The 17,110-nt window shown below is 33.3% G+C and overlaps 2 protein-coding genes across 4 annotated transcripts in view; one reads left to right on the forward strand and one right to left on the reverse strand.

Annotated features, from left to right (window-relative positions):
* Positions 1–17,110, forward strand: part of LOC128887214 (uncharacterized) — a 144,355-nt gene that overhangs the window by 115,177 nt on the left and 12,068 nt on the right.
* LOC128887159 (phospholipase B1, membrane-associated-like) overlaps positions 1–17,110 on the reverse strand; it is a 43,584-nt gene that overhangs the window by 11,760 nt on the left and 14,714 nt on the right. Inside the window, exon 1 of one of the 4 annotated variants that reach the window (XM_054142772.1) lies at positions 1,236–1,522. The exons of 2 other annotated variants lie outside the window; for them this stretch is intronic. In XM_054142772.1, the coding sequence (XP_053998747.1) occupies positions 1,236–1,365 (130 nt within the window). In that variant the 5' untranslated portion in view covers positions 1,366–1,522. Of the gene's footprint in view, positions 1–1,235; positions 1,523–17,110 lie in introns of those variants that run through there. One more of the 4 variants, XM_054142745.1, reaches the window with a different exon arrangement.

The following is a 17,110-nucleotide window of genomic DNA, read 5'->3' on the forward strand; positions in this document are numbered from 1 at the left end:
CCAATATTTACTATTCTACTATTTCATATGTTTACTAAATATTCCAAATATTTGATTTCTCCACATTTCAGATATGTTATTTGCATATTTCAGCATATATTATATGTAGTAAGTGCATACACATCCACAAAACTATTCATGAATCAATTATAATTCTAGTTGAACGAGAAACGTCGATAAGATGTCTATTAGACATTTATCAAAACCAAAAAAAAAGAAACAAATTATACTTTATGCTTTTATCTTTTTACTAGGTACTGGATAACTTGGTAATTACGGAACAACCTTGTAGAACTGCATATCAATCTCCCTACCCCAATCGGCACTTTTTCCCTTGATACGAATTCTCAACGAAAGGATATCATTGAATTGGACTTAAAGCCTTTTCGTTTTTTCAAACCCATTTTATGAAACAATATCGCAAAACACAACCGCTAGATGATGCTGACATTGAACAAAGTGACTTTTCGGTTGATCGAAAACGATTGAAAACGTAATCATCCGTCAAATTTAATATATATGAGACTATGAGGTCGCCTACTTGCATACTAAAACCAAGAAAAATTAAATTAAACTTCACCTTGGAACTTGGACAACTGGAAAATATTATAAAGTGTCACTTTATAGTCATCTTCCATTGTAGAAACACTTGAATTATTGAATTATATGTTGAATTATTTTATTTTCTCCTCTTATATTTACCAGAATTTTCAAATTTCGATGCATGTCAACGAAAGGGTACCATTGAATTGCAAGTAAAATATTCTTGTTTTCTCAAAGGTAATTTTTGAAGGAGTATCACAAGACAACCATTAAATGACACTAACAAAGTGACTTTTCGTGTGATGAACGTCACCTGTCGAAGATTGGGAGATTATTTTAATATTTATAGGACTACCAGGTCACCTAGACAAATACCAAAAACAAAGCAAATCAAGTTACGCTTCATCCCTTCCTGTATTCACTAAACATTTTGGAAATATTATGAAGTATCACTCGTAATTATTTTATTTTCTGGCCCAATTTCCACCAGCATTTTCGAATTTAAAGACGTGTCAACGAAAGCGTATCATTAGATTTGAAGCAAAGTACTGTCAACGCTAGTTTAAAACACTGGATGATACTTAAACTAAACAAAGTGACTCATCGTTTGATGAACATCACCTGTCGGAAAAAAACGAGAGCACCCGTCTAACTGAATGTCTATGAGACTACGAGGTCGGCTATGTACATACCAAAAGCACGCAGAAAGAAGGTACGAAGTTGACGAAGAAGTTGACGGTTTTCCGGCGAGTCCAGAAACGTTGTCTGAGAGCCGACTAGCACGCATACTTGGAGAACGAAGTACAGATGCAGCCTCTTCATCGTGGTTCACCCGATGAAGAACTGATGTCTCGGCCACTTCACGGATGACACGTGTCTTCTGATCACTTGGCCGAAACGACACTGAACAAGTCCGAAACGGTCGGTGCTGCCTTTCAACGGTTTGCCGTGATCTGAGATCGGAATACTCGCGGAACAATACAAAACCGCCGCGCTGGCTGCTGCATGCACGTATCATTGACGACCTTGATCGTACCATAGCCGGTTCTGAGTTTCAATGATCGCTATGAAGGTCACTTGTTAGCATCGGTGTGATCGAGAAAAAGTAGAGATACTAATGTATTCCGCAAAGTTGGACAATGAAAAATAAGTGAACATCGACCTCGGGTCTTTTACTTTCTCAGACGCTCGGCTACGTAACGTATTACTTTTGCTGTTATCATGAAGTACTACTTAAGAATGACACGATAATATTTATAATGTTACGAGAGGCTAAACATTATATGAGGAAATACATCTCGGTATTTATAGTTTCATTTCAATTTTTACATTCATTTGCATTCATTTACATTCATTACATGTATTACATTACATAATACACAATGTACATTGTATATCCATCCACTTTCTGTATTTATTGTTAGTACGTATTACACACTTGCTAATAATTGTGACATCAGTCACTTACTTATATTACTTACAAATTATATCAGTTATTTATAGACGCATCAATCAGATTATAGGGCTATTAATAAGTCGACTTGATATCTTCTTTTTAAATTGTTTATCCTAGCATCATTTCGTATCAAATTTGTTCAAACGAAAATTTTGATCATCCTAATTACTTCAAATATTTTGTCATCCCCTTTAATCAAAATAACCTTAATTCTTAAAAAAATTCTCAAAATGCTTTACTTCATCCTGAAAAACTATATATGAAACTTTATGTCGTGAATCTCCCCAAGCATCATATTTACAATATATAATTATATTAAATATTTTTGTTAATCAATTCTAATAATTATTTCACAAATTGATACCATAGTTTGATGTTCATTGTAATAGTACGAATTACGTTGCTATCTGTAATCATAGAATTAACAAATATAAGTAATCAATAAAGAAATAAACATAAAATCACTTGAAACGATTATTTCATTGCAGACGTTGTAGTACTTATTAATCACTATAAATAGTCTTAAATAATTACTTTCCACTAAAGATGTTTTTATATACACATTTTTTCATCCATAAGTTCTACAGTGTTGCTCAAGACAATAATTTCAGAATGAAACATATTCCGATATTTATAATTTCATCTAATTCTTTTAAGCTTCACGTACACAATATATATTTACACTATTTTCTATACTGAGTAACTTAATACAATTTACAAACAAGTGTCGTTGTAATACTGAATTGTTGGAAATCTTTCTTGTTTTCAATTATAATTTTCTGTACGAAGAGAACAATTACATCTTAATTCATACACCACATTTTTTGAATTCTTTTTATATGCTAATTTAAAATCGCTGCTGTTGTAGAATACTACCTAAGGATAGTATTGCAATCGGTACAAATTGTTCAACCTCGGGTAGATTGTATTACACGACATTTTCAGCATGTACTGCCAACTTTGATATGATCATTTGAACATATGAGACATTGAAGTCACTGTATTGTTCAAACGATTCGATAAATGCATAGAGAGATGATATATTTTGTACTTTTCTAACACGTTGGTCCCTACTTCGCTTTATTTTTCAAGCGTGATCCTAAAGCGGTAAAAAGAAAACAAAATGAAATTTCTTTGTTCTGAGATTGCTATCCAATAATGTACTTAATATCTCAGGGGCAGTTTATCACAAAATTATGACACTTAGTAATATTACTTCTCAGTGTGAGCATTGATACCATTCAAGTTCTGAAAAAATCAGAGAAAATTTTTTTTTCGTGAATAATGTTGGTTTTTTTATCTATAAAAATAGTTACTAGAAAAATATAAAATTTGATCAATTTACCCCTATATATGGGGCATCCTCCCTATTATATTTTTTAAACAAAAAATATCAACTCTAGAGTTTATAACATTTCAAGATTCAGTTGTACAAAGTTTTGATTGGCAACATCATTTTCGGGATATTTTTGTTTTTTGCTTATTGAAAAAGCAAAAATGCTGTTCATGAAAAACAAAATTGTGTGACGTGTATGGAGAAGATGCGGTGACGAAATGTCAGTGCCAAAATAATTTCAATGTTGACAATGGACCACATTTCTGGTAACCCAGTTGCATCCGATGAAGACTTCGTTAGCAAACCTCCAACTAACAACACAAGAAATCACTAAGAGATCAAAGTCGGATTCAACCGTTTATAATTTTAATTAATAATTAATTTGATTTTGTTTCAAAATTTGATACATGGATTTAAACTAAATGTTTTTAAAGAAAGAGATTTGCTTCGTCTCAATAAAATCTGTGATTTGAAGCTGTTACAGCTTGTACAGCCTGTAATAATAATGTTTACTCGAAAACATGAAGAAGAAAAGCTGACGCGGCGCAACGATTCGCAACTTGTGTTGTTTCACTTGTAATTAAGAATTTAGTAAATCGTAACGTCTCGTTGTTCGGAATCTTTTTATTCATCGTGTGACCGACGATATCGTGAAACGTGAGGAAGAGGCTAGTATTCGGTTAAACGGTAAAACACGCCACCAGGAAATTCCTGCTATGCATATAAATTATTCTGGCATCTTACATACTGCTCGTATTCAAACGAAATCTCCAAATTTTCTCAAAATCGCGATACTTTTGTTTAGCCATTTCACCGCGCATTGACGCATTCCTTCGGTAACATTTACATTCTTCTTGGAACGAGTTCGAAGCACAATTGTCGAGAGTATATATTTTATTCATTCGCTAGCCTCTTAGTCATGTTAAACGTGATATCAGAGATGGACAAGATTTTATTTGAATAACAGTTGACGAATGAAACTAACGTGTAACGACTTATTCGAACCGTTTATTCGATCGAACAGGTTACGTTTTTCTTTGATCACCGTGGAAAACTTCATTTCGTAATACAGATTTTACAGATATCAATAATTTTGTCAATCTCTGTATACAATTTGAACGTGAAATCTATACAGATATTTAAACAGATGGTTCACAAACTTCAAAGAACATACAGTAGTCAGACTGATTATGAAATACTTGGTAAATGTAGGTCGAGAAGATCAATGTTTTCAAAGAAGCGATATTCAGTTTTGGTGAAGCAGGTGGTTCCGTTACTTTTGTTCGTCGTGTATGATTTCTAGACAAAGACTTATCTGACCGTCATTTCCATTTCATTTTTATAAAAGGCGTGTATAGTGTATATTAATTAGTCATTATATCCTGTTAGAATGCATTAATTAATTAATATTCTCTTTGCGTTAAGGCGTGAGCAGACCAAGAAACAAACCAACCGAAGGCACATGTGCTCGAGTCTCGTGTAAAGTCTGAGCACATGTGTCTTCGGTTGTCTTGGCTCATTGATCTGCACGCGACTTTATACAATTGTGTACACTTTCAAATATTTCTGGGTCCTTTCAAATCACTTATCAAACATATTCTATTTGCATATAATATCATTATAAAATATATTATAAAATAAAAATAATTAAATAGAATTGTGAATTTTTATATTTATTTCATCGTTTTATAATATGATTCTAGCATATACTTCTAGTTTATTCATTTTATAATTCTATAATATGATTCTCATTGCTGAAGAATCAACCAAGTCAACGATGTTAAAACCCTTTCAGACCTGGCGTCCGCAATTGAGGACACAAAATTTAAAAATTAACGACACACTTTTCTTCAAAAACTACACTATTAGGTTTTTTTTTATTTGTTCCATAGTAATTTTAGTCTAATTGTAAGTTAACCCTAAAAATTAAATTACATTAGTACGGGAAAAGAAAATAATTCAGGTCTGAAAGGGATAACTGCAATTATAACGTATGTATATTAAAAAATGACATCAAAGCGATTTTCGATTTAAATAAGGACGATATTAACTCTGACAACATTGATTTTTTGACCTGCGTTACCAATTGAGAGCACTACATGTATTGTCTACATTATTTGCCCTTGAGGTCTGTCAACATGTTTTTATAGCAATCTGTATGCAAGGTGTTTCGAGCCAAGTGTATTGAATCTTGAGAGATCGTTTGTAATTTCGAATAAATAATATTAAATGAAAATAGGTCCTATTCTCGATACTTATAACAATTTACATTTCTGACATTTATAGGTTTTGAAGATAACTCTAAAACAACATATGAAAATGTAAACAAATAATGGCTCATTCGAAACTGCAAAATTCTCATTCTGAAATCAACGAAACTGCTGCTAACAGTTATTGGATGATGAATACTTTTATTAATCATTCTTGAAGAAGTGATCGCGATAACTGACAGATAAGTATAATAATGTTCACGGTAATTACCATTGATCTCTTATCACAGAAACAGTTAAATTGTCAACCAACTACTCAAACTTAGCGATAGAATTTATGACAAGATCCCTCTTTACACTGTATAATCAATGTTTATACAATTTTGAGAGAAGCGAAGCGAGTACATAAATAGACTCGATTTAAAGGGTATAGCCGGGTTTGGGGGTCAAAAGTGCCCTTAGACCAATTTCGATTCGCGATGATGTATTCGATAGGTTATCAAAAAAGACTAATCTGTGCCAAGTTTCAAGTTCCTATCTCGACGGGTGGGGGAGTAAACAAGAAAAAACAAAAATCACGATTTTGACCAATTTCTCTCGTCCTGCTGCATGAAAAATTTTGAAAAAATCAGAGATATTCCAGTTAGTGAGGCACATATTCCAGAATTCTTTCAGATTTTTTAGTTTAAAATCCAAACTGTGAAAAATAAAAAACGCAAAAAAAAATGATGAAAAATGCCGGTTTTGCATCGAAGGAATCTCAGAACTACGATTATAAAATTACAGGAAGTGTATATTATTGTTATTATTGTCTTCAATTTTTTTCATATTTTTAGGAGTGGTACGCCGTAGTTGGAAAAATCAAAAATCGATTTTTTTCGCTGTTTCGGTGTGTTAGAGCAACTTGTATAAAGAATTTCTGTATACTTTTTATGAAATACATAATTCTTAATGTTTTGACATGGATCAAAACAGTATAAGTATTAATAAAACTAATATATCTAACAATTACAACATACACTTTGAGGAATATCTTTAGAACTATCTACGATATAAACTAATAAGCGCGGACGAACATACATTCCCCTCCATTCTGTAAGACGTGTTAAACAATATCGTAGTTGATAAGATACTTGACAAGAGGAGCGGTGGCATGAGCGCTCCAAAATTATTCTTATGTATATAATACATGTTACAACATTATAAAAATATGTTTTTATTATTTGTAAATAAGTGTTTATCATTGTTGCATTGATAGAAATTAAAAAATATATGATTAACGAAAAAAAAAATATGTACCAATACTGGAGATTCGAACCTACGCTCAAAGAGTATCCAGCGGCTTAACAGTCGAGCACCTTATCACTTGCGCCACGGACGCTTTTGGAAAATATCGTAGATAGTTCTATAGATATTCCTCAAAGTGTATGTTGTAATTGTTAGATATATTAGTTTTATTAATACTTATACTGTTTTGATCCATGTCAAAACATTAAGAATTATGTATTTCATAAAAAGTATACAGAAATTCTTTATACAAGTTGCTCTAACACACCGAAACAGCGAAAAAAATCGATTTTTGATTTTTCCAACTACGGCGTACCACTCCTAAAAATATGAAAAAAATTGAAGACAATAATAACAATAATATACACTTCCTGTAATTTTATAATCGTAGTTCTGAGATTCCTTCGATGCAAAACCGGCATTTTTCATCATTTTTTTTTGCGTTTTTTATTTTTCACAGTTTGGATTTTAAACTGAAACATCTGAAAGAATTCTGGAATATGTGCCTCACTAACTGGAATATCTCTGATTTTTTTCAAAATTTTTCATGCAGCAGGACGAGAGAAATTGGTCAAATCATGATTTTTGTTTTTTCTTGTTTACTCCCCCACCCGTCGAGATAGGAACTTGAAACTTGGCACAGATTAGTCTTTTTTGATAACCTATCGAATACATCATCGCGAATCGAAATCGGTCTAAGGGCACTTTTGACCCCCAAACCCGGCTATACCCTAACATCCTTTAGCACTGTGACAATTAGAAACACAAATACTTCGTTTGCTCTGGCAATAAAAGCAGAAATTGTTCTCTTTTGTATCGTAAATTAAAATGGCACGCACGGCTGTCAGGCGTAATTCTCGAAATTGATGATGCTGGATACTACACGGTCAACGTAAATATTCTTGAATAATTACGCACGCACCGTGCATATTTCCGCCTAAGCGTCCAAACAAAGAGGAACTGACGACTCGTAGCATTTCAAAGAGTAGAGATACTTTTTTTCTATTTAAAGTTTTTTCTTATATCTACAATTGTTGGAAAAATTCTAGTTCGCGACGAAAGAATTATCGCAACAAAGAACAGATTTCATTGTATTTAATATCTTGAGGAAAGATGGAAAGTTACTTTTGATTGATTAAAAATGTTTCCTTGAAGGTAAAGTACAAAGCATTTTCTTAACACGTTGACTACCACATTTACTTTTGTGAACATTTTCATTAAGCTATATTTTGAGATAATTGGAAACTACAAAATCTATGATTTGTCACAGTATTAGGTGGACCAGAAAGAAATGTCGTTTCTTTTACATTAGATTCTAACAAACAAATTCATAACAACTTTTTATTTTTAATCAATTATGTTCGCACTCTTTACCAACAACCTTTTGTTATCCAGTGTGCAAATTCTCAAACTCAGATCGATAAAAATCAATTGGTACACAATGACCTGATAAATGATAAACAAATATTGACATTTGCAGAACGACATTACTTTCTGGTCCCCCTAATATTTATTGTTGCAACCTCATCAGAGTTCAGGAATATTATCCAGATTTGTTTTCTTTAGCATCTCTGATCTTCAGAATGAATTTTTTTAACTTCTATTGGAAGGTTTTGTCATCCATATGTGGCTGATATGGTAGTGAATGTGTTCCATGTATTGTTTCGATTATCATCTTTTACTTCAAAGCAACCTCATCTTTCATTGCAACGATTAATCCAAGATCCATTGTCAATGTAATAATAAATTAATGGTTTAATGGAATAAATCCAATTTTTCATACGAATCATTGTATCAACGCCATGATTATTTATTACGTTAACTTTCTATTTTATCGTCATTTTTCGGTATCGACTGCAATTTTTAATCAAACATGTTTTACAAGAAATTAAGACATTTTTTATAATACACAAATTTTACGGCTTATAAAATACTAACGAAACGTGTAAAAATGATTTAAATCAATTAAATTACAACTGAAATTTCTTTCTACAGACAATCGAGAAGTTTTCAAGTAGTACGATCTTGTTTTGTCAGACCTGATGATCTTACGAAGCAAATTATCTTGAAAAAATAGAATAAATTTGATAATACAGTCCGTGGTATCTTTTTGTCGTAGACTGTATTTTCAATAAACACTAATAAAAAGTGCCATCATTTACCGAATATGCGTTTCATGACCTTGCAATTAATGCTCAGCAACAAACACCATAGCCTTTTATGTCGCTTACTCTGAAAGGAAAGGTGAATCAATAACAATTTGAATACACTGAAATATATTTATCCCCGAAATTCAGGTGTTTCCTGCTCACCTCGACTGCATTTCACCTACACCGATCGAGATGCATTTAAATAATACGTAGTCAAGTTTGCATTGAACTTGCCAAGGTCTGATAACCTTCGATCTTCTTTTCTCTCGAAACCTGTTTGGAACAAACACCCAGGTATGACCTTCCGTTTTAGCGCCGCGACAGAGAACATATCGTAACTTTTCCCAAACACCATTATCGAAGTTAATCGGTGCAAAAAGCGACAGCAGTGATTATTATTGCTCGTTAATTAATCAAGCTATAGATCGGTAGTTCTAATAAACTATAGTAACTCACAAATAGGTTCATTGAACAATAATTGAATGTGATTATTTGTGAATATAGACGGTAACATTTCTTCCCAAGTAAAATAAATACAAAATAATTGTCGAGTTAAGAAATGTTATATCAAGGACTACCATCGTTAAAGTGGTAAACATATTTTCGTTTTTATCGAAACGTAATAAAGTCACATTCTGAATAAAGTCAGTCACTTTGTAGGGTAACTTTTCCATTTTCTTTAAATTTAGATACGTTGGAGCATTTAACTTACTGCCAGCACATTGCATGATTCTTTAGTCTGGAATTGTACCAAATTTTGTTTAATAAAACTAATTGCGGCTTACGTTACTATATTTTATTACTAAAAAGGGAGTTTATAGTTTAGTTAACAAATAAAGATTGCAATTATTTATCTAATTCCTAGTTAGTAACGAATTCAACGGTATAGCGACACTTCTACAGTAGGAATCTAATGACTTTAAAACGTATTACAGTTTGACAACGAATTATTTATTGTCTGACTTTTACAACTGTCTCGATCAAACTGAACTCCGAATTATTATAAATAACAAATCATACCGCGTTCTCACGCAACCATTGCATACACGGATCCACTCAGACACTTACCCTCATATTATATATCACACTCCTACGTACAGTTTATTTTAAAATAAAATCAGAAACAAGAATATATAATTAAGCCTTTTCAAATATTCAGTATAGGTCTTTGTTTGATTATTACAAAAGTAATTGCATAGTAGTCGCTAATTTAGTTACGTGATAATACAGGTACCGACATACCATCAACGTTGGAAACGGTTTAAGTGGTTTGTCAGTCTGACCGTAAGATCGCGGTAGTTACAAAGCCAACTGAGAATTGGGGAAGGAAGGTAAAGAAACACGTCTTTTAAAATCGCGGAGAGTTGTTTTTCTCACGAATATCGATTTTCGAGATAATGTTTGAAATTGATTTAAAGAACAACTGTTCTATACGGAAATATGCAACTTACACCATATGTTTATTTATATTTCCTGTATATATATGAATTTTTATAGAATTTTATAATGTATAGTGATTATACTCTTTATTATTTAAAATAGTACTAATATAATAGTAGTAATAGTAAAATGTAGACTGACCATTGTTTCTATCTTTGTGTTCATCCAAAGTAAAATAAAAACCTGAAAGAGATTTTTAATGTACATAAGTAAAGCAAAGTGAAGTTTTCGGCTGAACCACTATGAACAATTTAAATTTATATTTAACAAAACGGTGTCCATGTAAGTCAAATTGTAATTGTAAAATATTACAAAAGACTATTTAAAATTTCTATAACACGCGTTTGCTTCTGACTACAGTAGTTCATTATGAAACCGCTAGGTAGTATTAAAGACTCTTATGGTTAATTGTTCGATAAGAGTCGATTCCAAGCATATATTAATTGTTTGATCATTTACCAGCTGTAAGTTGATGAAATATGTCAAATATATATTTTACCGGTAAAATCGAATCACTATCTGCTACTGTTAGGAAACTTGCAAAAATCGATTACTGTTTGCAGACCTCTGTTGGCAAATCGAGCGTCGGTGTACCAATGAATTCATTTTACCGTAAGACTCGAACTATTTACTAACATTACATCAGATAAGATGAAAAATGCAGGTATGTCGGAGCTCGTGCATTCGAATATCGCGGATAGATGAAATATCACATGTTGAAATTGTTGCGCAACGAACAGCGATTTTACGCATACGATTTGACTCAGTTGTAAAATTGTACGTTATTGGAAAACATTGAACGACTTAGCGTGGCATTTATCGTACGATAAGCAACGATTCCAGAAACAGCAAATCGCAGGAAATCATGTATTTGTAACGTGAATTACATACTGATCCGACAAAACGAGAGCACACAATGAATTTTCAAAATTATCTTATTTTTTATCTCTGATCCTTTTTACTTGAATTTATTCAAACAATTTGTACAACTTTCGTTAGTTCAAAGACCACAAAAGCCTCAACTAGTTCTCACAAAAGAAGATGAACGCTTTTTGAAAAATTCTTCTTAGTAGTACAAATATGAGAGTTGGTTTTAAATTGACATATAGTAGGACCTCTTTTTTTCATGAAGCACCTTTATTGCTCTTCCTAGTAGTAATTTATAAAAGATTATGAAATAGTATGGGACGGACGAATATTTTCATTTTCTCTCGCTCCATTTTTCGTACAGAATTAACAGTTAAAAGTGTAAAGGACGAAACCATTCTTACATGACTAAAGAATCCATTCTCTCTTAACTGTTTAGTCAGAGTGCTTTAATATCGATAGTATGGACCTTACATTAAGAGCTTCTTAAGATTTAAGACATTGGAGTCTCATTAGTATCTGAGACTCCTAGTATCCAGATACCATCTAGATATCTTTGATAACTAGGAATCTCTAGACTTTGAGATCTCTAGATCCTGATACTTGTTGGTTCAGAGATATAAATGACGTCATATCTACAGAGCTTTAGATATCTAGATCGTAAGCTCTTTAGGCTTTAAGATCTTTAGGTTCTAGGATCTCAAGATCCTAGAATTTCAAGATCCTAGAATCTTTAGGTTCTGAGATCTCTAGACTCTGAGACATGTAAATTCTAGCAGAAGTGGAATATTTAGTACCATATAGATACCATCTAGATATCTTTGATATCTAGGAATCTCTACACTTTGAGATCTCTAGATCCTGATATTTGTTGGTTCAGAGATCTAAATGACGTCATATCTACAGAGGTTTAGATATCTAGATCGTAAGCTCTTTAGGCTTTAAGATCTTTAGGTTCTAGGATCTCAAGATCCTAGAATCTTTAGTTTCTGAGATCTCTAGGCTCTGAGACATGTAAGTTCTGGCAGAAGTGGAATATTTAGTACTTATTCTGTATTAGTTTGTACCACAAACAGTAATTTGGTCCTTCCAGTTTAAGAGAGGTTTACAACTCGCTTTGTCGGCCAGTAGCCACCGTATAGCATCGTATATCACGTATTGTCATGTTTTTCAGGATACTGGCGAACTTGATGGCAAACTTAGGCGATGGGGAAGTCGAAGAATAAACTTACTTAATTTTTATATTTGCGTTTGTCCAAGTCTGCGAAATTAATTTTTCCCCCCTTTTATCGTTATTTTTAATCGGTGTTCTTACAACCAAAAGGTGTTAATGAAAGTGTGTCATTAATTCATTATCCAACGTGCTTATATATATTCCAGAGTTTCGTATACGTGTTTATTAACACAACTATAATGTTTTGTATAATACTACCAACAATGATTCTTTTATTTGCATAAATTACATAATTTTTGCAAATATCTATTTGTTTGGAGTGAAAATGATTCTCCGTGAGATAGTATAAACAATGTAAGTAAGTGATTAACGTTATTTAATGAAGAATTAATTATAAATAAAAATGTGAACAACGCGCTATTCATGACTACAAATGCGAATAACGAGTTATTTACGAATAAAAATTGAATAACGCGTTATTCACATTTTAATTCATAATTTTATTCATATTCATATTCACAAATCTGCATCATGTGAATTTATTCATACTCATATTTATGAATATGAATATCCCCATCTCTGAGTTCTGGTATTTGTAGACCCTGGAATCTCTAGAACTTGGGATCTCCAAATTTTGGAATCTCTCAACATTGGGATCAGTAATTTTTGGAACCATTAGGTTTTTAGAATTTCTAGGTTTTGAGATCTCTAGGCTCTGAAACATGTAAGTTCTGGTATTTGTAGACACTGAAATCTTTAAAACTTGGAATCTCTAAATTCTGGAATCTCTCAACATTGGAATCTCGAATCTCTGAGATCATTAGGTTTTTGGAATCTTTAGGTTTTGGGATCTCTAGGCTCTGAGACATGTAAGTTCTAGTATTTGTAGACCCTGGAATCTTTAGAACTTGTAATCTCTAAATTCTGGAATCTTTCAACATTAGGATCTCTAATCTCTGGAATCGTTAGGTTTTGGAATCTGTAGGTTCAGAAATCTGTAGGTTCAGAAATCTTAAAGGCTTCAAATCTCTACGTATAACTTTATGTTACATTTACATATTCCGATAAATGAGCATTTTTCTTTCGAATTGAAAACCGTTAAGATCTTGTTCCAACAAATAGTATCGATCGATTACAGCAAGGTTCTTAATTTGTCCCAGTAAATAAGTTTTATATTTAGGTGGCTCTTTTAATATTTAGGAGGCTCACCTCATCTATTTCAGGCTGCTGGCCCCTCGTCGGGCATCGATCGCGCAGTTGGCTTTTTCCGTATGAAAGACACAGAAATGTATATGTACACGGAATGTAAAGCGGGATTTCCACATGCAATGATTGTAGGAGCTAGTAGTATGTCAGTTAAATGGTGTCGATATCAATTCAGGTCGATTCCCACACGTTTTGACGGCTCTATAATTAATATCAATAGTTTGTATTTTCAGGTGTTTCCATAAAAGATCAGAAAGCATTGAAAAGAAATGAAAGCATAGATGATGTTTGTGTATACAAAATATTCTGTGTATATATAACGATGATGATATAATAATATAACAATGTGACGATGTGATGATGCGATGACATGGATATATGACAATCTGATGAAGTAACGAAGACAATAATAATGACTATTTGGCAATAACGATATGATGTTAATATTGTGATAATATAGTGACGGGATGATGTGACAACACAACGACATTAATAATATTAGAATGTGTCGATGAGGATGAGATTTTGTGACGATATAACAATGCGACGATGTGATGACATGGATATATGACAATCTGGTGGTGTAAGAAAGACAATGATAATGACGATTTGGCAATAACAATATGATGTTAATGTTGCAATAATATGATGATGGGATGATGTGACAACATAACGACATTATCATATGACGATTTGATGATGTGACGATATAACGATATAACGATACGACAACATGACGATGTAACGGCATGACTATTTATTACAATTTGACGAAGTAACATAGGCAATGATTACAACAATTTGGTAATAATAATATGGTGTTAGCGTTATGATAATGTGTCGATCGGATGACATGACAATGACAGTGACAATAATATAACGACGAGATTGCGACGATGCGACAAAGGGCTATATCACAATGTAATGATGATGATTATGATATGATGTCAATGGGTATAACTACGACAATAACGATAGCGATGACGGTATACGATGAATAAATGTGATTTCGCAAGCATGGATATTGCGCATACGTCTCCGGATATTCTTTTATAAATTCTAATGATCAATTCATTGACACTTTTATTATTGTTCATAGAAAAACTTTTAGAAATCAACCATTTTTTGTTTAGCTAGCACGATGGCTAATAACTGGCGATAAAGTGGCGCCAGTTTAATTTGCATGTAAAGTTAAATGACGCCACCAATCAACTGCCGCGCCAGCAAAGTAAAGGGCAGTTGAACTTGCTGGCGCCAGTCAGAGTCGATCGCCACTTCGAAGCTTACATTTTTTGAAATGACTTTATTAACGGAACTATAAAATAAAAATTGAAAACTCATCCTCTCCATCACGACTTCTACATATTCAGGAGAAAATTGTTCTTGTCAACACTGTCGAAAATAACATAGGAATAATAATATTCATGGGTGTGGAATCTCATTGCTCCATCATATGTATACCAGGGGGACCAGAAAGTAATGTCGTTTCTTTTACATTAAATTCTAACAAATAAATTCATAACAAGTTTCTATTTTTAATCAATTATGTTCGCAGTCTTTACCAGCAACCTTTTGCTATCTAGCATGCAAATTCTCAAACTCAGATCGATAAAAACCAATTGGTACACAATGACCTGATAAATGATGAACAAGTATTGACATCTGCAGAAACGACATTACTTTCTGGTCTCCCTAATACAGCCATCATCGTCATCGCGTCATCGTAATTGCCACATCACCGTCCTCGTTATAATCATTGACATCGTTGTAATTCGTCATCATGGTTATTATAATCACTGTCGTTATCATACGTAGTATTTATCATCGTCATCGTCGTCATCGTCGTCATCGTCACAACGTCAATGTCATTTCCATGTCGTCACCGCCATTATAATCATCGTCATCATAACTATCGTGATCACCATCGTTATGATACGTATTATTCATCCTAGACATGGTCATCGTCATCGTAATCATAATATTATCCTCACAAACGCCATCTGTGCTCTCGTTTCTCCCATTACAACAGATTCTGACCCTCTGTCAACAAAATTTGTAACAACAAATGTTGAAAAAGTGTTGCGTTAGAAACACGTGCAAACATATTAAAGTCACTGACGGTGACAATACGGTGACACCATGAAAACGCGTGGAGACGGAAACCGATGTAAACACCGTTACATCGTTACATCATCGGCGATAGTGATCGTTGCATGTGAAAATACCGCTTAACGTCTCGGTGCTCCTGTTGTAACAGCGTGAAGAGACGAGAAACGAAGCGAGAAGGAGAACGACATCAAGCGACGTTCCGAACAAACGAAAGAGACGGTGAATATGTATCTTTGGCGAGGGCGGTGAGGAACGGCGGGGTTGGAGGGTTGCGTAAGGTCAAGGTTAAGGTAAGCCAGTCTTCCCTTCCTCTGTCATTCTCCATCTCGCTGGTTCCATGCTTCGTGTTCTGTGTCATGTACGCGAGTCAGTGTCAAGGGTCAGTGAACTTCCGATTCGGGCCGTCTCGCGCGTCATTTCGCGCCAATACTCAAACTTTCCTACCGATGACGAACAATATGTGTGATAACGTGGTATCCAATTTCCTCGAGTTCTCTCAGGAGATCCCATCACGCGGAGAATGGTGTTTCCGTGCATATTGTTGCCCGCTGCTGAATAGCGTCACGAAATAATGTCTCTGGGTCGCATTATCTCTTCATCGAATCATCTCAACGTCAATATTCAAACGAACAAATAACCTTGGAAGTTATTCGGGAGACTGATTAACACATTGCCAATTGGTGCATTAAAAAGTACGCCATGTGCGTACGCCATGAACTTTCTTAAGATTACTATTTATCTTTATAGTGGGATCAGTTGTGAGAACATGTTGGGAAAACAATACGGAATTAGTGTTCTTCAATTTGAATGGTCTTCATCTTCTTCAGAAACCTTTAAAAGAAGGTGCGATAAACAAGAAAGTAATTCACGCTATTAAAGTAGATGTACATTTACGTGTACAAGAATATAACTATTAAAATAAAAAAAAGAACATAACTATCATTTGTTTCTTAAAAAATATCAAATTTGGATAATGTAATGTAAAGAGTTGAAATTTTGAATACATGAATATATACACTTTGAAAGATATGAATCTCGTGGAATTAGATCAAAGTCTCTTAACTGTAAATATAGTTTCGAAAGAAACAGACGAAAATTATACTTAAGGAAACAGAATTTAATAATACTTTAGGAAGTCGATCAAAATTTTTCGTCATTGCAATGGCCAGCAGGATGGCTGAGTAAATAATTCAAACATGAAATAATATTAAGTATAGAACATGAACGTGCATATTGTTGCACAACGTTCTGTATAACATATAACAAAAACAAAAACTTGGAATAAGACTTTTTAAATACTGCTGTATAAAAATTTAGTTACACATATTCTGA

Source organism: Hylaeus anthracinus, unplaced genomic scaffold (genome assembly GCF_026225885.1).
Source record: "Hylaeus anthracinus isolate JK02 unplaced genomic scaffold, UHH_iyHylAnth1.0_haploid 0, whole genome shotgun sequence".
Classification (NCBI taxonomy): domain Eukaryota; kingdom Metazoa; phylum Arthropoda; class Insecta; order Hymenoptera; family Colletidae; genus Hylaeus; species Hylaeus anthracinus.